General features: G+C 38.9%; 1 protein-coding gene across 13 annotated transcripts in view; it reads right to left on the bottom strand.

Annotated features, from left to right (window-relative positions):
• Positions 1-25,916, bottom strand: part of MEF2C (myocyte enhancer factor 2C) — a 165,983-nt gene that overhangs the window by 30,484 nt on the left and 109,583 nt on the right. For 9 of the 13 annotated variants that reach the window (XM_082458148.1, XM_082458146.1, XM_082458153.1 and 6 more), the window contains 3 exons: positions 11,474-11,533; positions 11,193-11,330; positions 2,190-2,376 (listed from right to left, as the gene is read on the bottom strand). In XM_082458148.1, coding sequence (XP_082314274.1) covers positions 2,190-2,376; positions 11,193-11,330; positions 11,474-11,533 — 385 coding nt within the window. Of the gene's footprint in view, positions 1-2,189; positions 2,377-11,192; positions 11,331-11,389; positions 11,534-25,916 lie in introns of all 13 variants that reach the window. The other 4 variants (XM_082458150.1, XM_082458147.1, XM_082458158.1 and 1 more) reach the window with 2 other exon arrangements.

The following is a 25,916-nucleotide window of genomic DNA, read 5'->3' as shown; positions in this document are numbered from 1 at the left end:
CAATGCAGGGGACACGGGTTTGAGCCCTGGTCTGGGAAGATCCCACATGCCACGGAGCAACTAAGCCCGCGCGCCACAACTACTGAGCCTGTGCTCTGGAGCCCGCGAGCCACAACTACTGAGCCCACGTATCACAGCTACTGAAACCTTCGTGCCTAGAGCCCGTGCTCCGCAGCAAGAGAAGCCACCGCAATGAGAAGCCCGCGCACCGCGACGAAGAGTAGCCCCTGCTCCTCGCAACTAGAGAAAGCCTGCGTGCAGCAAGGAAGACCCAACACAGCCAAAAATAAATTTAAAAAAATAAATGAATAAATTTAAAAAAAATCTAGTCTTTGAATGGTCTCTAATTTTTATATTTCCAAGTCTAGTTTTCCCTAAGGTGATATTTTCTAGAAAGTGATGGAAAAGAGTAAGGTTTACTCTATACTCAAATAACCATATATTTGATGTTTAATTCTTTGTAAGTATATTTTATACAATTAATTCTGTGCAACGCTAATTGTCTAGAACTTTGGTCATTTCATGAATCTTCTAACAGTGAATGATCTCATTTACTATCCAGATTTTACTTACTAACGCAATTAAACAGGTTTTATTGACTACAAATTTAGAAACATATCTTTACTCACTGTTAGCTTAAGAAAGTAGGTTAAAATCTGGCAGTGTGTATTTATGAGAGTTAGGATGTTTGAAAAAGATACTGAATATAATAATTATTTTTATTTTTTAAGGAACAAAATTTAGCCAAAAGAACAGAATATCAGCTAGATTATTCTCTAATTGCTATAATTATTATTTGGTTCTGGGTTCGGAATTAGAAGAAACTGTTCATTACATTTTAGGAAAATGTTTATTATTTCCAATCAAATAAATATTTTGGAAATAAATGATGAGATTTTTAAAAACAAATGAGCATGAGTTCATCAAATAGGAGATTCAATAGCATTTGAGTATGATATGAAAGGAATACATATGGTTATTGAAAATGCTTATGAAAAATTTCAGCATATTCAGAAGTAGAAAGAATAGCATAAGTTGTTTATACACATCTCTCAGATTCAAGATTTATCAAGTTTTTTTTAGTGTGGCTGATTTTGATTGTATTCTCCACATGAAGTTTCTGTACTAAAAAAGTAACACATGTTTAATTCTAATTATAAGGCAGACAGTCGAGTATTCTAAAGGAAAAATTCTGTGAATAAATCGCTTTTAATAAAAAGTGTGTCTAAGACATTAAAACTTTCCTATCAAGTGCTTTTAAAGAAATAAAATGTAAATATATAATGATTTGCTGTATGTGATTTAGAAATACCATGACTTTTTGGTGCTTATTTTAGAAATATGAAGGAATTGTTTAGTTATATTCAACTCACATTTATTTAGTTCTTACGGTGAGTCTGACAAATCAAGAGGACATTCTTCCCTTCAAGGTTCTGTAAGTTCAGTGGGGAAATGGACACATACTCAATACAGTACATCATATTGTGTATCGTTTGATCTGAGTACTAAAAATGGTCGAACTTTTCCTGAGCGATGATTTTTCTCTGGGACACTGTGAATTGTATAACGGTAAGCGTCTCCTAGAAGTGTAGACACACATTTGTGGCAGGTGTATATGTCCTTGTGATGTGCTCTTAACTACTGACTTAGTTTTGTTTTTAATTCACCGTTCTTATAAATTATGCTATCCTATCACATTTCTTTCTCTGCCTTAAATCCTTTTGTGCTATAAGTTACTGTATAAATAAATAAATATTGACCAAAATAATAAATAACTGAGATAGATGCTATCAGAGGACACAGGGGAAGGTTTCACAGAAGAGGTGATATCTGGCTAGGAGGAAGAGGGAAAATGGCATTTTAGGCAGGAGAAGAGGAGAAGCAAAAGCATGGAGACAGGATATTTGATGTTCTGTTTGAGAAAGTATGTGGTTAAAATATAGCCAAATGAGGAGATTGGTGACAGATAGGCTCAACGGATAAACTGCAGATTATGAAACATTTTGAAAGATATGCTGAGTTAGGTTTTATCATGTGGAAGACCTAGCTGGGGATGGTTATTAAGCAATGAAGGGACAAAAGACATGGAAGACTGGAAAACACGTCATCTTGTAGGTAAAATAGCCTTTTTTTGCCAAGGGTGGCTCCTTCCAATGGTTTGTTACCATTGCGTTCTTATGAGAACATACCTGTGTTACCCGCACTCGGAGGTCGATGTGTTACACCAGGAGACATACTATTCCTCTGCAGAGAAGGGTGGGCCAGTGGCAAAAGGTTGGGGTTCCCCAGTGAGCTGACGGGGTTGCTGTATACCAAACTGTTGTGGCTGGACACTGGGATGGAGACTGGCATCTCAAAGTTGGGGGGTGGAACAGCCTGTAGGAGCAGGAAAAAAACCCGCGGGTAAACAAAACGAACAGAAACAGAGCTCTCCAAGTACAGACAGCTTTTACTTTTCAAAGAAAAATTTCAAATTCCAAACTGCCTGGTGTCTAGAAGACTATTAAGAAGAGCTCTCAAGATGTGCGGATCCTAAATTGATTTCTTTAATGTGCTTAGAATGCCTTCTTTGCAACTATTAGAAAACGTTTCACTTTTGTTTCAAACAAAGCCCCATTTCATTAGACTCCGTTGTCTTTGAATTCCGTTCTATTAAGTAGTGATTGTTCATCTGTGATATCTGAATCTGGTGCCAGAAATGACTGCAAGATCAAAGGTATATGATTGTGATGACTTCACAGAGAAAAAGGATTAAAATGCAAACTGGAGCCTTTGGTCTAATTGCTTATTGAAGCATATTTATGCAGAAGTTTAATGATATAAAATCATCTCCAGGCGTGTGAAAAGCACATATACTTTAATTATTATTTTTAAAAGTCTGTCTTTTGAAAGTTAACTCTAAAGATAATAGACATTTTAAGATACAGGATTCAACAGAGCATGTATCATTCAATAATTCATATTTTAACATGATAGTTCAGAATGTACGTTACACTTCACATTTTGGGATATACTGACACTGACAAGTGGCAAGACCTATATCTTCAATGAGACAGTTGCAAGCATTTAGTGAACTGAGGCTTTGTGGATGTCTAATTAGAGTAATTCAGGTCCCAATCATTGATCTTTTGGTATTATTTTGGCAATTTAATCCAAACATGCTTATTTTTCTGCTTGCATTAGCTAGATAATCATAGTTGTAATTCCCTCCCTCTTTTCCTTCGTTTTTAACATTATAAATGAAAATACTGTTTCCATATATTGCCAGAGGACACATGATGTCAGAGCATACAGCATTTAGTATAAAATGGATATATGTATGTGTATGTGTGTGAATCTAATAGGTATACTAGGGTTTACATAGAACATTCCCTCAGGGAGTCTCTAATAAGCCACTGTACGAATTTAAATGCGTAAGTGCATGTGGCTCAAAGTTTTCTTTTTTTACTATTTTTTTCTGTAATCCCAACATCAAGTTTTGTTTTGTTTTGTTCTTCCTGGTTCGTTGGCTGGCCTGCACCATACGTTGTGCTCTGCAATAGTCCTTTGTTTATCCTGGTGATAATTACAATACTGCCCTCTTTCTATGCTTCTGCTCCGTTTTTCTCTATTTTTCCTATTTGTCTTTTCTTCCCTGATCTGGACATGGCGATACTGACAAGAACAAGCATGTCATAACTCTTTTCTTTCACATGTCTTTGATTCTTCATTTTTTAGAGGGAAATAAAAATGTTCACGTGTTATGTTAACACAGTCATTTTTTTTATTAGGCTTTATCTGTTGTCAATGGGGTAACAAAAATAATTTTGGATAAACACCATGATACAATCGAACATCCATGTTTGATAAGACACCAAAGAATGAATATATCCAATTCCCAGAGTCTTTAAACAACCAAAAATATTAGTGTATGCTGTAAAATAAATGTCTACAGAGTCAATAAAATATTGCATTCCTTTATTAAAAGGCCAAATAAGAATTACTCTAGCACACCTAAGAAAACGAAGTAGCCTTCTAGGTTTTCGCCATTTGCCCCTCCACCCTCTTCACTGCTCTGGGCCCAGGAGGCTGACGCTGCAGACTGTATCCACCAGATCCCCCTGGCCCTCTGGCTTTGGCTGGGCCAGTGGAGGCACCGTCAGAAGTACAGAGAGTAGGAGGAGAGAGGTCAGGGTATTCTTCTACTGTAGCATCCCTCTTGCTGGGCCACAGGATGGCAGAGGCTGCATTCCCCTAGTGGAGGTCACACCCCTTTTGGGCCCTCTCTCCTACAGACATAGATCTTACTGTGCTCCGGTAACTCCTTCCTCCTCTTGCTCCTTCCGACCTAGATGTGCTACGAGCTTCTAGGTTGTAAGCCCTAATGTACTTCACTATTTCTCGAGTTTCCCTCATCTCTACCCATCTGTAAATAGTCCCTTTATTAAACTCTCTTCAATTACCCCTTTGAGTTTGCCATCTGTTTCCCACTGGAGCCATAATAGTAACTCTCTAGATCTAGACGAGTGGTACTCTATACAGGTGGGCTATCTCCTTAGGGAGCATTTTGGAAATTTGTGAGTGTCACAATGATTGGGGGGCATGGCTGGTATTTTCCTGGTGGGTAGGTATGCTGTGTATTCTATTACATGTGGGACAGTTCTACACAACAAAGAATTGTCTCTTACCCCATCCAACTTTCAAATGTCCCACTGGACATTCATGTGGGTGAAAAACCTGTTTAATAATGATCTGAGTCAGAACTAACTTTGTTCTGCAGACACAAGGTATTTTTAATACACTGAGATGCAGATTTTATGATACACTGAAATTCCCAGAAATGCAATTACTGTGTATGGTGAGGGAATGTTTCACTTTGTTTGGTATGGAACGTTATTAAAAATTTTTCACCACTTTGGAAAATCATGTCCTCAACGACAATGCCGCTCTTGTGACTTTTGTTGTAAATACAGCACACTGCTTTCTCTTAACTCACTCCATTAAAAAATTTTCCTCACCACTTCACTGAAAATGCTCATGTCATAGTCGTGAATAACCTTCAGGTTGCTAAATCCAATGGTAACTTCTCAGTCCTCAACTGGGACACAGATGGTCACTCCTTGATAAACTTCCTCCCTTTCCATGGCCCTGAACTTTCCCTCCTATTCTGATAGCTGCTCCTTCTCAGCCTTCGCTGCTGGTTCTTCCTCTTCTCCCGGCTCTCTGAATGTAAGAGTACCACAGCCCTTTCTCTATCTCTAGCTCAGATCTCTCTCCTGACTCCAGCCTTGCATATCCAGCTATACCCTCAATATTTCTACTTAAATGTCTGATAGACATCTCAAAACTAGCTCCAATGTAACTCTCCCCATCTCCAGCTGATGACAGCTCAATGCTTTTGTTTGCACACAATAAAATCCTTGGAGTCATCCCAGAATCTTCTCTTTCTCCCACTCCCCACATCCAGTCTACCAGGAAATCCTACTGGCTTAACTTCCACATAGTCTCCAACCACCTCTCACCTTCTAATGGCTGGTTCTAGCACCATCATCTCTTGCCTTAATCACTGCAGTCACTTCCTAATAGTCACCCGCTTCTATCCTTGCCCTCCCTTCTATTTTCAACCTTGCAAACAGATAGATCCCTTAAAAGCATAAATCAGATGATGGCACTTCTCTATTCTAAACCCTGTGAGAGCTCCCATCTTAGTTGGAGTAAAGCCCAACTTCTTCCAATGTTCCACAAGGCCCTATAAATTCCAGTTTTTGCCAGGCCCCATTACTGATTTCCTATCCTCCTCTTCCTCCCTGCCTCATTCCTGTCTCATTTCTCTGGCTAACTCCATCACTTCCTTCAAGTTTCTGCTCAAAATCTGGTCTTTTCCATAAACAACAAACTTGTGGTGGCCGGGAGTGGTGGTGGGGGGCGCTGGGGGAGGGGGTGGAGGGAGTGGCTGGAGGGATGGATTGGGAGTTTGGGATTAGCAGATGCAAACTATTACATATAGGATGTTTAAACAACGTGGTCCTACTGTATAACATAGGGGACTATACTCAATATCATGTGATAAACCATAATGGAAAAGAATATGAAAAAGAATATATGTATAACTGAGTCACTGTGCTGTACAGTAGAAATTAATACAACATTGTAAATCAACTATACTTGAATAAATTTTAAAAATATCTGATCTTCACAAGGAAGCCCACCCTGACTACTCTACTTAATCCTGCCCCTGCTCCCACCCATCTCCTGATCTCTTTCCCTCTCTCTTCTTTCCCTATTTTTACAAGAGCAATTAAGGTGTTGGTCAAATAACATTCCCTTTCATCAAGGTGCTAAAGCTCTTTTGCTATGAAGTAATACATACCCTAGTCTACTTCTTATTATATTAATTGAATATTTTTATTCAAAGAAGAATGTTTAGTAAGATACTATATTAACATAAAAACATACAAGCTTACAACTTACTATATATTATTTTCTGAGCAGACACTATACTATAGTTTACATACATGATATGACTCAACCATTTCAACATCCCTTCACTATAGAAATAATCCTTCCTTTTTAAATTGATGAGATTAAGTAAGTGGCCCAAGGTCATCTAACTAGTGACTGAGTCTATTGGTTTTGCTACTAAATCACCATGCAACACAGTATATGTTTTTGGGTAGAAATAAAATATTTCAGTCAGAAATTATACTGTGAAGTGAGTATGGGCTGCATATTAGTAGCTTATTATTTATGAACCACAAACATAATGAACTAATTGGATTCTCACGGAACGTGGCTGAACGTCCACGTTGGGGTGCATGCTTATGCCCACTGATGCCAGGGTGTGACGAAGGGCTTGGGGAAAAATACATCCTAAAGACTCCTATCATTCATATTTACTCAGATTTGGTATTTTAAAGCTTTCTTTTGGTTACAAATGTTTTAATCCGTATTCACTATTACTACTTATAAATGTTTACCTGGGAACCCTAAGGATCTGCTGTAAAACTGCTTCTCCCCTGAATATTCTACAGAATATCGATTGTGTCTCAGTAGAGAGCAAAGCCAATACCTCCCTCCTCCCCCATGCTTATGTCCACATCCAAAATAAAGAGGACGATTCATAATCATTTAATAAATTCTGAACCACTCTACTAACCAATTTAGTGAAAGTCTCTCTACTCCTCTCTTCCTCTGACCATCATCCCCAAGAGTTATTCAGTTTCCAGAATTCTGGACTGTAAACAATTTGATGAGAGTTATTATAAAACTCTCTTGTGATTGGCTAAACAGAAGTCAGATATAATTCTGATATCAGAGCATACTTCAAAAATTCACAATTCATAAAATACGGTAACATCTGTTGCATTCTACCTTTTGTTTTGTTTCCTTATCTGTATCAGGAACTGGCTAAATAAATTTGAAACCAAATTATAAGCTTAAATACGACCATAGTGAGGTGTTTCAGGGAATCAGAAAGAACATCAGCCTTTGTATCAGAAATCTCAGCTGCAGTCCAGGTGGTGTAATAAAAAGCAACTTAACCAGGCAAGTCATTTAATCTCCCTCGAACTTATGTGGGCCCTGAAGTGGCTGCATCCATAAAAGAGACCAACCAGCTCTAGATGCTTTAGGAAATGCCAAGGCTATAATAACGTACCCATGCCTATTAGAAATCGGCATTTTTCTTTTTCTTCTTGACTTTTCAAAATTAAGAACTTAAAAGCATCTAAATTTTTAAAATTTTTGTCTAAAAAGCAAAAGCCAAAAAGTCATTAAAAACTCCAAACTTGCAAAGATTTCAGGGCCGGGCTTCAAATTTTAGAACCCTCAAGATAGGAAGGAAGAAGGAATTTGGGGTGATTAAAATGCTATAGGTAGGACTGGCTGTATAATTTGCAGGGCTCAGGGCAAAATGAAAATGTGGGGCGCTTGTTAAAAAATTACTAAGAATTTCAAGATGGTGACAGCAGAGCATTTAACCAAGTGTGGCCCTAGGAGAGCAGGGCCCTGCGTAACTGCACAGGTCACATGCCCACGACACTGGCACTGGCTTTTTCACATAGGCATGGGAGCTAAACAGCTTCTAGTTTCCATCCCTGAACAAATTGATCATGGTTACCAAAGTGAGTCATCGTGGTCAGAAAGGTATCAACTCTTATCCAAACCCCATGATTTTCCCAAACTTACCGCAAGGAAAAGTCCAATAAAATATTTTTAATAAAAGATTTTTACTTAATAGGCCCTCTTTCATTCAATGTGAATGACTGAACTGAATCCCTTTTTTGGGCCACTACCGACACCCTTAACTTTTGATCAACCATTACCAGGCTGCTGAGAACTAGCAGAGAAAAGAAGCACAAAACGCTGAAGACTAGTGACTACTGTGTGCTGGTACCCAAATCCCCTCCAGGCTGCCCCACGACTCTGGCCTGTGCTCACCACCCCCTCCATCCCCAGTTCCTCACAATATCTATACCCACGTCACTCTCTCCCAAGCACCTGCTCCCCCATCTCAGTAGCTATAGAAGCTGAATTCAGTATAAAAACAGAGGTCATGAGGTGGTCACCCCCTCAATTTCCCTCTCCCACCTACCATCCTGACTACACCTGCAAACCCTTCCCGTTCCCATCCCAGCCCCCTTCCCTTCCTTGAGAAGCTTTGCCATTTTATCCCCATTGCACCTACCCGGCCAATCTTTTCCTTCCTTCAAGCGTTCCTCCTCTACATATAAATCATCTCAAGTGCTTTTCCTTTTAACTCCCTCCTTGATCTTACAGTATTATTTCTCTCTCTTCACAGCCCATTATTTGAAGAAAATGCATCCGTACTGTCTATTTCCACTTCCTCCCTTCCTCCTGGGCTCTCTCAACCAGTCCTGCATTCGCCCCTCCTTCCCTCAGCCCATTTCCTAATTCCTGGTTCCTCAAATGGAGCTGTTTTTTCTCACTGTGAAGCCCAGCATGAACCATGGCAAACCCCACATGAGGAAATGCTGGTCAACATGATTCCAAATCATCCATGAATTATTTCATGTAATTGAGGAATAAGGGCATAAATTAGATTATACCGACAGGTGACTGCAATATTAAATTTTTCTATTTTAAAAGGGAAACTCTTCAACCTGGGTCTCTGAAATAGAAAAACAGTCTTGTAATGTTTTTAAAGAGGTAGAGACACTCTCTCCATACAAAGGGCAGAGTGTCCTTGCCCTGCTGTAAATGTTTTAGCAGCTGTGGAAACTTTCAACAAAATTTACTTCCAGCAACTGAAAGCGATGTGCGAAAACTGGGCTTTTCATCGTGGAGACTGAAGCACTTACTAAAGAAACGAAGACTTGGAGGCAACAGCCTGGAGCTGTGTGGCTCCTTCTCACAGCTCTGCCTGTAAACTCTAATGTGGTTTTCCATCCCCTGCTGCACATCACTGCACCTCTTAAGAAATCATGTATCCTGATTTTGAACTCTTTACACGACAGGATGAAATACGGTGAGGGAATCCAGGTATGCGTTACACCTCTTTCCCCCTAGAGCATGGGCGAAATGATCCAATGTGAAAACACGGGCGTTCTCCCAGAGCTTTGGGGGTTAGAGCTCCACACACACATGGAGAGTGATCACCAGTCTTACATACACCACCCTTCTCCTCACTGTGCTGGGGATTCCTCCTGAGACACCTAATGGGCTTCACCTTAAAATCTTACATTCACAGATCTGCCCAGCAGCTCTAAACTAGTGTATTATAACGTGGGAGAAACTCAGGCCATAAGAACTAAAAATTGGCCCAAAGGAGCTGTTTCTTTCCTCCTTCTGGGCAAGACAGAATCCCAATAGACTTCATTTAAGAATTTTGGGTATAACAAGTATGCACTGCTGCATCTGATAGGAAATGTTTCATTTGACCAAGGGCCCACTGTGGAAATGTTGTATGTAGTACTCGGTTTTATGAAAACCTTTAAGAATTTACGGCAGTTAGCTTTCCTTCATGATACAGTGTATTAATAATTCTGATTCAACAAAAGATTTCCTGTTGACATTATTTCATTTAACAAATGAAGCAGACATATATTTATGAGGACATGAAGTTTAATATGCATACATTTTATAAATAAGTTTTAAAGTATTCAGTTTAATCCAGCACAGGTTGATTGTGCACCTACTATGTGTAAAGCATTAATATATCTTGTGAGTGCTGTTGTGGATTTGGCCTGGGGCTTTTGTCCCCAGATATCTGCATTGAGGCCTGTTTTCACTGCAGTCTCTCTCAATCCTCAGGTTTAGGCTGTTTCCCTAACTTACAAAAAATGTACTTTTTTGAGAAAGGAATTAATTATCTACTGAGGAGCTTGTATACAATGACAGTTGGGACACTAACAGAAAGTTACTCAGAAAGCATGTGAACCTCGAGTTGCATCACTTTATGTCACAAAATAAACATCATTTGACTGATGACAGAATAGAACAAAAGGTATGTACTTTCCCCCTCTACATATGGGCAAACAAAATAATACATGCAGAGTTATTTCTCTTAAATATCTGGCAAGGCATATGATTGATTGTTAGGAATTTTTTGACTTGGTTAAGACAAAATTTAGCCAAATGTTAAAGCATGGAAAATGTTGGTATAGGCAAAGCGAATATTCTGACAAAGCTTTAAAATCACCCCATCACACAAACATGTTGAAATCTTACCATTAGGTTGTCATGCAGTCTGTTTCTCTGCAGCGAGCATTAGCTTTAACCCTTCAGTGCTGCTGCTGAATTTCATGTTTAGGGAGAGGGCTGAAGCTTCATTCAGGAATAAGCTTGTACTTGGGTGATAAGCGTCAGTTTACACGAGAGAACTGCAGTTTCACTCGTGTATCTTTACAGTCAATCCTCACTCAGAAGGAGACTTTAGTGTTTGACGAGTGCCTGGTGATTTGTGCGGACTGTGCGTTTAAGAGATTATGTAAATTCAGTGTGTGTCACACAGATCTTTCTCTTCCTCCTGTGAACTTGCTACCTCCGAGAGAACTTCTTGATGGCATATCTTTTAGATGACATAATTTCAGCAACCCTTAGGGCTTGCTTTCTAAGTGACTGCGCTTGGGATGAGATGGCTATTTTCTGGGTTTGACTTTGCAGTGTTTCTTAGAGAAAGCCCTCACTGAAAGGGTTAAGGTATGTTACTGCAGCAGTTATCAGCAGACCAGCCATCTACCTTTGGTACTTACAGGAATTTTATGGCTCTTGATCATATTATCAAATTCTTCATTAATTTTTTTGTATTTTTCTTCAGTGCGTGGGGTGAGTGCATAAGAGGAGTCGGGATCGGGGCTTTCACAGCCTTTGTTTTCTTTCTTGTTCAAGGCCTGCCAGGTTCAGAGAAATATCAAGAGTAAAAAAAATGAAGGGTGTTTTGAGTACTTACACACAATCTTTGCCTGCTGATCATTAGATCAATATCTTCGTTAATTTTCCTGTACTTGTCCTCAGACTCAGGGCTGTGACCTACTGAATCGTCTGCATCAGGATCTGGGCTGTCACAGCCATTAAGGCCCTTCTTTCTCAACGTCTGAAATACATAATTTGGAAAGTTCAAACCTAGACAAAGGCTGTAAAAGACATTCAGGGGTGTCACAGACGTTCAAGCTTGCCAGTATTTTAGGTTATTACACGTGTTATATTACATTAGGGTAAAGAAAAACCGTAGAAAGACACCACGAGTCATTTCAACAGTGCACTCAATACTACTTAAAAAAAAAAAGTAAAAGGGAAATATTCCTTCTGCAACCAAATTCGATGGACAAAGATGGTATGAGGATTGAAGTTTCATGATCTGGAATTCATATGTGCTCCAAATATCTAGTGACAGACGATCACAGGATACAAATAAGGGGGCAAATTGCAACACTGTTTTCCCACAGAAAAATTAGAAGTTAGGACATTACACAATGATTTCAGAAAATGTGATCATGACAAAAGCAGAAATGGTGGCAACAGATCCCTAGTTTGAGTTTAACATAATGGTTGGCACTAAAAGTGTCCTGCCACCCCTTGGGATGTGCACTTGACAGCAAAAGGTGGTAGGAGAACCCAGCTAACATTCTCACGAAGTACCCATTAAGAATGTTCAGACCCTGTGATCGTAACGGGAGAATCACCTTTGTTTAGTCTGGTTAGAGTTCTATATGTGTGAAAACCTGTACTGAAATTGGTAATACTGAGAAGTTGTCTGCCTAAACAGAGGCTGAGAAAAACGTCAACAGAGCTGAGCTTAGGGTTTCATTATCATGACCTGAGTAAGGAAGCCAAAGAACACTGCAGAGAGGTAACCAAGTCAGTAACGACTGAAGTAGCACAAGTTCCTCCTGGCTGCAGCTGAGGAGGGTCACCCTGAGACTGCCTCCTGACACACGAAAGTGAAAAGTCAGTGCCTCTTCTCGAACCTCCTGTCTCCTGAATGTACGTCTGGTCTAGTTTCAGCTGTCACAGAAGGATAAATACTCACGTAACACTGTAACAGGAAAAGTATGAGTCAGGAGTTTTACGTTCTTTTTTTCTTCTTTTTAAAATTGATGGTTGTCAACTTAATGGGATATGATCCTATTTACAGAGATAGTTATGTTTTTAGAAATCATAAAACTTCTGATTAATCAATCACACAGCTTGCCATGTTAACTTTTAATAGACTAGCAACATTTCTGAATTTTCCTGGTACTACCAAATCGTTTAGAAAGAGCTGTGTACCTAAGTGTCTCTTATCAATGGAAAGTTCAGCAGAGCTCATCTTTATTAAAGACCGAATTCACATACAAATAAAGCAAAAGCTGCGACATCAAGCTAAGGAATTCAAAGCTGAGATAACACTCCATTTTTAATTCATGAAATTGGGGAAAACAAATAAAACAACAGGAGTTAAAAAGGGGGTGTGAGTCTTAAAATTTAAACTCCTTGGCTCTTATTGATGTGTAACAAATGTAACATTTTAAAAATTAGTTTCTGAGGCACTAAAGATTTTCAGTTAAAATCAAACTGAGAGCTACCATTTTGAATATGTCTAAGATACACTGTGGCTCTGTAAATATTTATTAATGTTATAGTGATATAATATAACAAATAAACATATGGTTACAGCTTATTATGTGGTAAAATGTTTGAATATTAAAATGAATATTTTGACACACGGTGATAAAATATACATTTACAATCTTGGGGAATTTATAACTGGTGGGGCCACCTGTCCCCCTATCATGGATTTACAGCTATCATTTTTCACCCAGAATAAGCACTCCTAGAGGGTTCCTACAATAATACTATAGAGGATGTCACAATACGTTAGAATAACAATTTTATTTGCTAACTTAATTTCCTATATTTTAAACTCTTTTGTTAGCATTTTCTCAATCACAAAAACATTCTTCCGGGTGACGACTATTTGTATTATGATGTGGTTCTGCTTTGATCTCCACATATCCTTGAGCTTTTAAGAATAATTTCTGAGTGTCTTGCATCATACTCCACGAATTTTTCATAAAAATTCACTTATGCAGAAAAAAATATGTAAGATCAAGAACATATTATTTGATAGTTTTTCAGAATTTATCTACTGATATTTCTCTAGGGCATGTGAAGAATATTCTTATATAAACCCCTCATTGAAGGTCTTATCTGGTATAACATTAATTTACAGTCTTATCTAGACAGTAGATTTTTCAATGTGCACCCGAATCTTTTATCCAATAAATCTTCTTGTGAAAACTATAGTTGTTTTGATGTGCAGATTTTTGACAACAGAATGCAAGGGTTAGGAGAGGCCTGTCAACTGTCATTACAATCCATCTGGCACATACATGTGTGCTAAATATTCTTACAAAGCTTTCAGGGGTAGATATTGTGTTTGGTTTATAAAAATTCAAACATCAATTACACTTTATTGAAAGAGCTCCACAAATATTAACTCATTATCTCTCACAAATCTTCCAGGAAGATTTCAGGAAACCTTATGCCAGGTCTCAGGCCAGCATGGCCCAGCACAATGGCCCAAGGCTCCCGCCTCCTGCCAGGCCACTGTGCGGTCACCTTGCCCCTGCCTAGGCTTTCCCACACTTGTGAAGTGCGAAGTGAGAGATGTGGAATAGACCTCTCCCACTCATATGTAACTACAGCAGTGGACTGAACACTGAAATAAATTAGGTAGAATTGAAAAAAAAATTAGGGTGTGGGAAAATTGTAAGTATAAAAATATGGCTAACATGTTGATACTTCTTAGATGTCAAGTTTTAGACCAAGTGGGAATGCTTGTTGTTCAATAAAACATTTCTCAGTTAATAGGTTAAAAAATGAATTAGATCAATAGCTCCTTTATACCTAAACACTTATATAAACTATTAAGTAAACAAAGCAAGTGGCATGAAGTCACAAAGGAAATGGCAGTGATGGGAATAAGAGGGAAACAGTGGCTCATTTTCTCCCAGTAAATTCTTCTTATATCTGACTACATCATCCTACAATGAATATCACCACTATTTAAGTAATGAAATATCTCTACCATTTAAAGGCACTTATAGTCTTATTTCAAGTTATATTATGTTATTTAAAAGAGGAGTATTTTGAGAAATACAAACACAAAACCCAAGAGCATATTGAGCTCTAAATTCCCATAATCACATAACCAGAACATTGAAAAAACTGTTCAAAAATATTACTCTCAGCTGAGAGCTTGTAGAACACATTTCTGCTAAGTACAAATTATTACAGTGGAATTATAAAGCTCTGAAAATGGAAGTAATCGCACAAACCTTACCATAGTTTGAGTGTCGAACCGTAAGACTAATCTTACCTTTATTATATTAAAAATCTACAGCTGTTTAATGATGACAAAAGAATTAGTACGAGATTCAGCCAAGTCTGTCTTTATCACAGTAATAAATAGCTGATATTAACTAAAGGGATTACTAAATGGATAAATAAGCATTATTCCCTACGGCCTTTTTCTAGTAAAATCAAAATCTCTGTCACTGGCCTTTGAAAGATTCTCTGATCTTTTATAAATGTTACTGGTCAGGTAATGTAGGCACTTAAATCATTATTCTTTCACAGGGGCTAGAAGTCCTGGACGTATATATTTTAAGTGCCTCTCAGCTGACTATGTTTTGAGAGATTTATTCTGTATGTCAAGATAAGGCAAGAGATCTACTGAAACCACCAGCTTCCCTTGCTTCATATCTAAAGAAACTCTTCCCTCAGAGAACTCTATAAATCTGGAGTCAGCCTTCCATGTGAGAGTGACACTTGTGGGGTAGATCGTTGACTGCAGAGGCTTCTGGGATGTTTTCACAAGGCAGCGACTGTCATGCAGTGAGCTGAGAACAGCCCTTTCTGAGAGAAGTAATTAGATTGACAGAAGGTGACATACTCCAAACAATAAATGGGAAAAGGAGTGCAGACAGGTAATCCAAAAACCACGTGGAATCTCCCCTCCCAGACATGTGGACATATGGACCCTGCATTATTACATTTGTTCATTGGGAAAACTTGAAATACATATAAACTGACAATGATAGGTGACAGGTGCCTCAAAAATTCTAATGAAATAGATGTAGGGAACAGATTCTATTTCATTACTGAAAGGAATATAAATGAAAAAGAATGCCACATGGAGCTCTCATATCTTGTCTTAGACATTATGTTATCAACTAGAAAATCCCTTCTGTATACAATGGTTAAAACTGGCTTCCCCTTCCTAATTTATTTCTTGTTAGTAGAAAAGAAATATCTAAATTATTGGCCTTTTTCAATTGTATGGAGACTATAATATTTTACGTTGATGCTATTTAAGTAAAATTTAGCTTCTTTCAGAGACCCACCATCACAGATTAAAAGCTTCCAGTCATTCAATTTCTTTCCATGTCTGCAGTCTTAGTTCTCAAGAATATATTATTTCCATCATCTTTCTTTTTCTGTGCCTCCCCATTTCACAGCAGAAATTTCAAATCCCCTTGTGAAAAAAACCCAAAATACTCTTACTAATTTTTGTTAAAATTCAAACAATCACCCTTTCTTGCACAGCTAGCATTACTCTTCCAAGGGCTGGTGTATCAAGAACACATGCAGGAATTGTTATTATAAGTTGAGTGAATGTCCTGTTCACACAAAAGCCAAGAAAAAAAAGACATCAACTTAGGAAAAATAGCTTCCTTTCTCTGATATTAAATCATTTTTGTGCTTGTCTATCACAGCTTTATGAAGATAAGTGTGTGCTCTTCACAAGCTGAATAATCTTTAGAAAGCAGTGAATCCACACAGGCGCAGGAGGTGCAGTTGAAATGGAGACTGCCCTTCACTGAACTTTCTGAGCGCATTTCACAAATACCCTCCCACTCTGGTGCTGATACAACACTGCTGCTTCCAGGCCCTTCAGTATCTGTGGAGTGGCTGCCACCTTAAGGACTGTGCTCAATGACTTACTTCATTTAAAACACATTCAGCAAATAATTACTGAGAACCTACTGTATACCAGACACTGTTTTGTGTACCTGTAGAGAAGCAGGCAATACAAATTCAAACTAAAAGCTCTGACCTGACCTATAATATTGTATGTCTTTTGGTGGTTTCTAGCACAGATTACTTAGGCTGGGGGAAGATCAGGTGCCAAGAAATTCCTCCACAAGTTTTAATAATCAAAACTGTAAGCATTGTCTATACTCTCTTTCCTTGTTCCATCGTTCTTCTTTGTTCTTAATATAGAAATGAAAAGGCACATTAAAATACTGTGAATTTAGTAAATCAGTAGGTAGACTTTAATTAGACAGGCAAATCATAGCTAGTATAGAGTATGCAAAAATTAAGTATTATCCTAAATTATCCATTTGTGGTGAAAATTTTCATAAGAAATCAAAAACATAAACCTTAACAACACTACATTTCTCTAGGTTATTAATGCTCATTCTAACCAGATATTAACTCCTACTCAGGTAAGGCTGGGAAGAGCTGGAGAATTTCACTGTTTTGTTTTCGTTCCTCTCCTCAAAAGACAATCTTCATATTGGACTTGAAATTATTTTCACTGAATAATTTTCCATCTTTAAATACTGGAAATAAAAGACTGATTGAAGATTTGAAGACTTTTAATGTACAGACCTAAAGAAATATCCAGCCACTCCTCCTAATGGCCACAAATTCTTTCATATAAGTATTTAGAGGGTGATAGTTCCTAGAATTACTGATACTCTAATATTGGATGAGACCACCAAGGACCATCTGGCTCTTCCTCATGCCTTCCAGAGACAGGATAATGCTGCACCGGCACTGGCCTTTCATATCTCATGCCCTTGCTCAAGCCAGGCTCTCCTACCGGAATGAGCCCACCAGTATCTGTTCCCTGTATGCAGACAGTCCTCCTCCAAGGGACAGATGACACATCCTCGCCTCTCTGTAGACTTCTCTGATCACCAGGACTGAATTAATTTCTCCCTAATTCATGCACTCATTTCCTGTATACATTTTTCTATTAGAGCTTTTATCGCAAATTATTATTTATGTGTTTGTCTCCATTGCTAAATCGCTAGGTAATTAAAGCACCTTCCTTTATTCACTTTTGAAGTTGCAATATAGAACAGAGCCTGACACACTGTAGGTGCTCAGTAAATGCTTGCTGAGTGAACAGAACACACATTCCACTTCAGTGATACTGCATGCAGAGGTTTTGTGACTGGACAGAGGCTATTTGGCTGGCTGAAGGTGAAAATGGTAGTGGGATCCAGACCTCTTGACACATATTACTAAGTGCTACTATGTCAGGTGTTGTCTGTGGTCCTCTGGATGTAAGAATGCTTTTTCTAGATATATGATTAAGATAATTTGTTTACATGTTTTTCTTCCCATGAGTGAGCTCCTGGAGGTTAGGCATTGTTTACTAGTCATCTTCTATCACGAGGACTTAGCACAGGGCCTGCCATGAGGCAGAAGCTTAATAAATGTTTGCAGTATTAATGACAGACTGAATGGATGGATGAACGGAAAGAACAGGAAGAAATGCTAGAGGGAGAAAGTGTAGTCTCAGTGTAGGAGTTTTACAACTGCAATTTTCTTTTTTCACATTTTATATTATTATTTCACACTGTTAAAAGTCAGTTATTATTTTAGTCTTTTTAAGTAACTGTTACAAAGTGACTATTTTCTGAAATGTACCATTTTAAACTTAGAAAGCAATGCAGTAGAGGCATAATGTGTACTAGGAATGAAACTGATCATAACTTATCAGGAGATTTATATCATTAAATACTTAAAATCTGCTGTATTGGTCTACATATGTAATGTCAGAAAAACTGAACATTCATGAAATCTTTAAGGGAGAAAAGCCATAAGTATATAATCTCAGTTATGAAATGGGTAGCAGGAAAAAGGGGTACAGAATTCAGCACAGGAGGAGAAAAAAGGGAGTGGTATTTTAGGCAGCATGTATAAGGTTAGAAAAGGAAAAGCAGAAAGCTTCAAGAAAGGAATACAGGGAAACTTTTGGGAATGTGAGTCAGATACTATAAATTTGAAATGAGTATGTTTCAAAATTCTTGGGCAAAGTTCATTTTTTTCCCCATTCTTGGATACTGGTCTCCTGCTCCACTGTTCTCTCTGGCTTTGACATTGGTCTTATCCTGGGCCAATCTTAGCCTGGAGGATTCATGGAAAATCAGGGTGATTCTAGGGCCAAGCAGATGATTCAGGCTTCCTCAGGATAGGTCAGTGGTTTCGTGTTTTTATTAAGGTTTCTTCCACCACACCTCTTTTGGAAACTGGACAGGCATGCATCAAGGAGGCTGGCCTAGAACAGGACTGAGATGGGGAAATTTGGCATGAAATGTCTCCTGACATTCTGAATCCAGGGGAGATCTGAAGTGAAATATGAAACAGGGAATGTTTTAATATACAATGACTGAAATGCATGCTAAAATATGCAGTTAATCCTAATAATCTCTATAAAGCAGGCTAAGAAAATAAAGGCTGGAATACAAAACAAAAATCTGAGATATAAAGGATCAAACTGTAGATGAGTTTGAAAAATGGATGATGTTAGTGATTTCTTAAATAAGGAAGGAAAAGATAAGGCAGAATTATAAATTAAACAAAGGTTGAGAAAGAGATGAGAGGAGCAAATGAACAAAGACCAGGAAGCAGGATTTTTGAAAGTACAAAATATGAATGCAATTCATCTACTAACCTTTTCGGACTATGGCATTTTACGTGCAAATAGGTTACAGGGATAAAAAAGCAGATATTGGGGCACTGATTCTTTAAAAATAACATGTTGAAGCATAATTTATAAACCATTAATGACTTATTTTAACAAAAGAAGATGTATATGTTATCTTGAGTAATGACAGTAAGGTCAAATCATTATTTTTGTTTCCCTGTAGCTCTTATCTAGTTGCAAATGCCTTTTTATTCAAGTTGGGCCAGTGCGTGATTAGTCATTTGAAAAGGGAGTAGCCTTCAGTGCCTTATTTATCAGTCAGCTCAGGATTATACTTAGTCATCGTACTTCCTCATTTCTGTAGGATTCCCATGATCTCTGCTACATCACTGATTTTCCCATTTATATTTTTGATTCCATCCTCTCCTTTCACCCATTCCCCTCCCAACTTTCCTTTCCTAGGAAACATCGCAACTTAGTTGCTGGAGCTGGAGACCCAGAAATCACCCGAGACTCCACCATCTCTTGACTCAACCATCATTGTTTTTCTACTTGGTCTCCCATCCTTAGTCTGTTTGTCCCCTGACCCCCACTTTCCAGTTAATCATTCTTCCTTCTTTTGGCAGGGTCTTAATAAAATGCAAATCTAACTGTATCACTGTTCTCCTTATAAACCACGGTGGCTTCCAACAGCCTCACCCACTAGTTTTCACAGCAAGCCCTCCGCCTGCCTTTCCGACGCTATTTCCTCTCTTCTCCCCCAGCACTCTAGGTTTCGCCAAGGGGGAACTTCTCCCCATTTCCCAAGTTAGGTAGCCCCTTTAATAACACTGTTTCGATATGTATCATTTATTCTTGTCTGGAATATCCTTCTTTACTCCTCTCTGCTACACAAACCACAGTCATCCTAGGACATCTATTACCTAAGGCATCACTTGCCCTGCGAAGCTTCTTCCTAACTCTCCTAGGCACTTAGAGACTCCCTTCTCTGTACCCCTAGAATCCTTACCTTTTTGTGTTTTTAAAATAATATGGGGTGCTTTATATTGTAATTTATCTTTTAACATGTCTGCTTCACCACTTGACAGTGAGTTCTGTTAGGGTTGGATATTTCTGGCTCCCGACAGAGGGTCTGATTAATATATGTGGGCTCAATATATGTTCTCAGTAACTGTTCATCGCATGAATGAATAAGCAAACAAATTTGACAGTCATACTTTCTAACGGTGACAGACTAACTGAAATGAGTTGGGTGGTCTCCTAAGGTGACAGTGTTTTTTATTTTAATAAGATCGGTAAGTCAAAATTCAAGGAGCATGAGTTCTGGTAGGTTAAAGCAATCTCTGTAATTACTTCATGACTGTGGCACAGGATATCCCTGTGGAGAATAGAGGGAACAGTGGAGGTAACATAGAATATTGTATACAGGACACAAAGGGTTGGGATCCTTTGTGTTTAGAATTGCTGAGTCCTGGGAATCATGGGCTGATCCTTTCCATGCTCTCAAGTCTTTTGTGGCTTTTGGTGCTCTAAGTTACCACCAGGAGGACATACACACAGTGAGAACCAAAAATACTGCAAGAGGTGCTTTTGTGCATTCTTTTCTCTGTTTCTAGGTTTTCCCTCAGAAACAAGGGCACTACCTTTGATGTAAGTTTAAGGGCTGATCCTTTCCATGCTCTCAAGTCTTTTGTGGCTTTTGGTGCTCTAAGTTACCACCAGGAGGACATACACACAGTGAGAACCAAAAATACTGCAAGAGGTGCTTTTGTGCATTCTTTTCTCTGTTTCTAGGTTTTCCCTCAGAAACAAGGGCACTACCTTTGATGTAAGTTTAAGGGCTGATCCTTTCCATGCTCTCAAGTCTTTTGTGGCTTTTGGTGCTCTAAGTTACCACCAGGAGGACATACACACAGTGAGAACCAAAAATACTGCAAGAGGTGCTTTTGTGCATTCTTTTCTCTGTTTCTAGGTTTTCCCTCAGAAACAAGGGCACTACCTTTGATGTAAGTTTAAGAATCTTTGTTAGTTGGGATCTATAGTTTATCACTAGCTTATCAGAAAAGAGGAGCGCTCTGTGTACACTCATAAAAGGCAACACAAAATAAAATAACACAAAATAAAACGATTTGAGGTTGACAACTGAGTCCTGACAATTTTGATCACACCTGAGAATGGTACCTGAGATAGCCAAATCTCCCTTCTGAGATAGCCAGCCACTCCCAGATGAAGGTTAAGTTGCTTCCTTTCCTAATACCTCTCGCCCACCCTGAGCCTCTGCCAGGCTGAAGAGACGTAAAGAGCTCCAGTGGGCTTGGCCCTGGCCCACTCTCTCCTGAGCTGGCCCTTGGCCTGAGAGGGAAACCCTCTCTTTGTCATTCATTCTTACTGTTGTAGTTGCCATGTCTTAGGTCACAGGCCAGCCCAACATGCACCATGAACAGACTTTAGCCTGAGATATCACTGAAAATACTTTACCAAGTTTTTTTTTTTTTCTATACCTCAATTTATTAAATGATGGGGAGAGAGATTTTCAAGGACCAATTCTGGATTGTGAACACAGATTTTATTTATGGTTTCCTCACCTTCTTCCCCATGATACCTGACATTCAAACTTTCTTCCTAATTGATTTCTCTCTCTCCCCAATAAACTAGCCTGCTCTCCAATGAGTGGCAATAAGCCATTCTCTATTGACACTTCTCAAGAGAAAAGTTTTGATTTTGGTTATTCTATAGTGATTGGGCAGCAACGATAGGAAAGGGCCTCTTATACTCCAGCTCCCCAGTCAGTATACCGTGTGAAGAAGAGCCTAAATACCAATTCTGAGGGTTTTGCCTGGATCTGTGATATGCCATCTGGAAGACTAGTATTGACAACTGTGTTAGCACATGCTGCTCAGTACCTATACTGCTCTGATATGTCAAAATGAGGTATCAGGACTGCAGAGCATTGTATGAGAACAATATGCGAGTCACAGCTACTATGGCTGCCAGGGGAGGGAAGAGTCTCAATGTGTTAGAACACACCCCCATGAGAGCAGAAACTTTTTTTTTCACCTCTGTATCCACAACAACTTGAATGTGCTCAGCACATGGATAACACCCAGTAAATATTGTTGTTAATAAAAGAATAATGGAATCCAAGGCTGCAGCGTCAGAGGTTCTTATTTAAGATGGAAACACAATGGGGTCTGAAAACACACAGGGAGCAGTTGCTAGGTTCGTACTCAGGGCGTAGGCTGCTTTCACCCCTACCAACCACTCTCTCTAATTCCACATATGAATTTAAATTATAAACAGAAAGAATCATGAACTGGAGAGTTAATGGAATTAATATCTCTCTTTTACGCTTCCTCAGAACTTTGTAATTAATATTTATTTTATAATGTTGCTCTCTGTAGTCTTGTTTTATTTTATTTTCTAGATTATAAGATTTCTGTAGACAGTAAGTGTCTCTTGAGCACCTTCTTTCTATCCTTGGCAACTAGTGCAGTAGACAGTAGAACGTTGCAAGAAATTGATTAACTCTTTTGGATAGGTGTCATACATGGCAATACCTCTAAGGAGAGCCTGGTGACATATAATAAGGAGGCTCAGAAAGATTAAGCAAAAGCTAGTGGGGATCCAAGCTTTTCCTTTCCTTTAACACTGAACCTTCTCTCTCTCCTTTCAACATTAGCAATGTTTGTGAGGTCTCTCAAAGGCTAGCAACCTTGGTCTCTAGCCTTACTCTTATGACTCGCCTCTTTCAATGTAGAATCCCCTGGAACTTGGTTAATACAGTGTTAATATTTTCGTTTTATTGGCTAATATACTGGAAAACTTTCTGCTTAACAGAGAGTGCCCAAAATATCATATGGGTGGGATGGTCACTGGTCAGGGACTGGGCCAGCTACAGCAGTGGCTGGAAGGACACCACGGGACTTCATCAGTCTTGGTGTGTGGACAGGAAAGCAGGATGTACTCCCAAGCAAACAACAGGCCAGCAATGGCAGCCAGAAGTCAAGATGCAGGGAAGAAAGGCTCCTTATAGGTTCCAAGGGTTGTCCTGGAAGTAAGGTAGTTGTGCTGGATGTCAGGTTTGCAGGATGTTATCAACTGGTCAGGTAACAAATCTCTACCTGTCACACTCACATCAGGCATTAAGAAAGTCCCTCAGACCAAACCTCCAAATGCACAGCAGTACACTTACAATGCTCCCTCCTTTCTTTTCTGCAAATAAGTTTATTTTGGTTTATACCTCTTATCTCTCTCACCACATTAAAAACTACTGTGGGGAAGGAAAGGGTCTAATCTATTTATCTTCTATAGCTGTTATGTCACTATCACAAACCTAACACGTGGATTGGTAATCAGTGGTGGACTTTACATTCAATTACCTTGGGCAGGTGTCCAATGAAAAAAAGTTTGTTAAAACTGTACTTCTTAGTAATCAAGGAGCGTCAGATAAATAAAAGGTGCTTAAAAATAAAAGTGCTTCAAAACCCTCAGGCAGTTGCTCAGTTCTAGCCCTTTTAAGGCTTTTGTTGTATTTACAAAACACACTGCTATCATTCTAGTCACGGTCTTTATTTAACTAACCCGCCCTGCAGTCTCTGTGGGGTCACTACGCGCCCGCCTCAGTGTCCACACAAGACTGGGCTCCTGGAGGGCAGGGCTGCGCCTTTTATCTGGGAATCCCTAGGACCAAGCAGAGCACCTGGCACCTAGAATTTCATCAATTAATATGAATTTTGAGTTCATTAATCAAAGGCCCTCTCTATTTGCTTTCCTAACAATATAATTATTTCCAGATGGTACCAGAAAAATAACCAGAGTATCTATGGGACAGACATCAAAAATGCCAGTAGCATTTCAAAGTCAGGACTCTTTATTCAACTTTCCACAGGGACTTGCCCTCTAGTTTCCTGGCTCTTTTGTTATTGGGGGTTGCTATCTCCTTGACTCACATTGTAGTTCCTGCTATTTTATAGTTTTGATGTGAAGGGTCCTTTCTCATTGGTGTAGACAATTATGAATTGAAGGTAATAATTAGAAATGAATAGGCCATAGGCCATCTACAAATGGATTCTGAAAATGCCTAAGATACATTCCATTATGGCAAACTAGGATCTTCCCTTCTGGATTAAATATTTACAAATAAAATAAAATTCATAAGAAATGTTTTAGAAAGCCTAGTATTATTATCAAGTGCTGATCAAGGCCTATATACGCAGTCACCTTATTATTTTATGTGCAAATTTAAATTTTTGTAAATTTATGTGTCTAAATTAAATGACCTAGTAATTAAAATCAAACTCATTTCAATTCACTTTCCTTATGCTATGAATGTTATCTATATATGAATCTGTGGGCCCAGAACCTTGGACCAACTGGTAGTTCATAAAATCACATTTCCCATGATGTCATACATTACACAGATAAGTAACATTCTTACCTTTTGTATTCGGTCACCTTGCATTTCACAAGATGCTACAAAAGCTAGAGAGAGCATTGAGAAATGAAAACCGGAAAGGCAAGGACAGTAAATATTTAAGGCAAGTAATGACAAGAATGAAGGAGAGAAAGAGGATAAATAGGTGACAGATAGAAAATACATAGTGGGAAAAGAGGGAGGGAGGGAATGAAAGTGAGTGAGAGAGACAAGCTAAAGGTGTTGTGAAAGAGAGAGGGAAAAAATAATCAAGCGAGCACATCAAGTGATCCCCCTTGGTATGTAAGCTGGCCTCTCCTGGTATGTGGGCTCAGCACTTTATGATCTATCATAAAGCTTTATCACGGGCCATCAGCCAGTTTACTCATCCTGATACCCACCCCTGGCAGCGGCTCAGCACCTGTTGTCTAACTCAGTGAGGCCAAGTGGCAGCTGCCGGCCTCACAGACTGCTCTGTCCTCCGGCCCCAGACGGCCTTCTCTGACGAGTCTGTGTGGCCTTGGGCTCCAGGCCCCTGTGGCGGTAGCTGCTTGCTTTTGTAGCCAGGATGGCTTTAATAATTTCAGGCATTATCACTGGAAATGTACTGCGGCCTGATTTTTAAGTTTGGTATTTCAACTTCCACAACTTATGAATTCTCAGTGATTTTGTTAGTTCAGTGGTGAACTAAGATTTTTCATTTGTGCAATAATTTCTTCCATATTATTCATTAGATAATTATAAAAACAACATTTCCTCTTCTACGGCACGAAGAGGAAATTAAACCAGTCTTCCCGCACTATCAAAATATTAATTTTCGCCTTAATTGAATCTGTTCCTCAGCAATAACACCTACCATTTATTGAGCATATACTGTGTGCCAGGGACTGAGCCTGTAGCTTGGCATGGATCTTTTTTTAATCCTCACAGCTACTCCTCCACTATGACTGTCATTCTACAGATGAAGAAAAAGAAGGGCGAAGTGGTTCAAGAACTTGCTGAAGTCCACCAAGCTAGTTAGTGGTAGAAGCAACTTAACCAACTCATGTCCAAGCTCCAGAATTAGCTCTCTTAGCTATCTCACTATTCTGCCTCTGCAAATTCGCCCCATTATAAAGACTGCCTAAATTATGCCTATGTTTTCTTTGAACACTTACTCTCAGGTGAAATTGGTTAATGTTTGACAAATCTTATTTTTCCATAAAGGGATACATTTGTAATCGAATTCGTTTTCTGATGAATGAGCTTATCTAAAATGTTTTCCCTGTTGTGCTATTGGAATATCCACTGCAGAGAGGGGAAGGCCCCTTCAATAATATTTTGGATGCAGCTACCTAATTAAAATGAAGGGGA

Source organism: Balaenoptera physalus, assembly GCF_965194825.1.
Source record: "Balaenoptera physalus genome assembly, chromosome: 3".
Taxonomy (NCBI): domain Eukaryota; kingdom Metazoa; phylum Chordata; class Mammalia; order Artiodactyla; family Balaenopteridae; genus Balaenoptera; species Balaenoptera physalus.
Note: the sequence above shows the minus strand (reverse complement) of the source record. Positions and strands in the feature narration are given on the sequence as shown.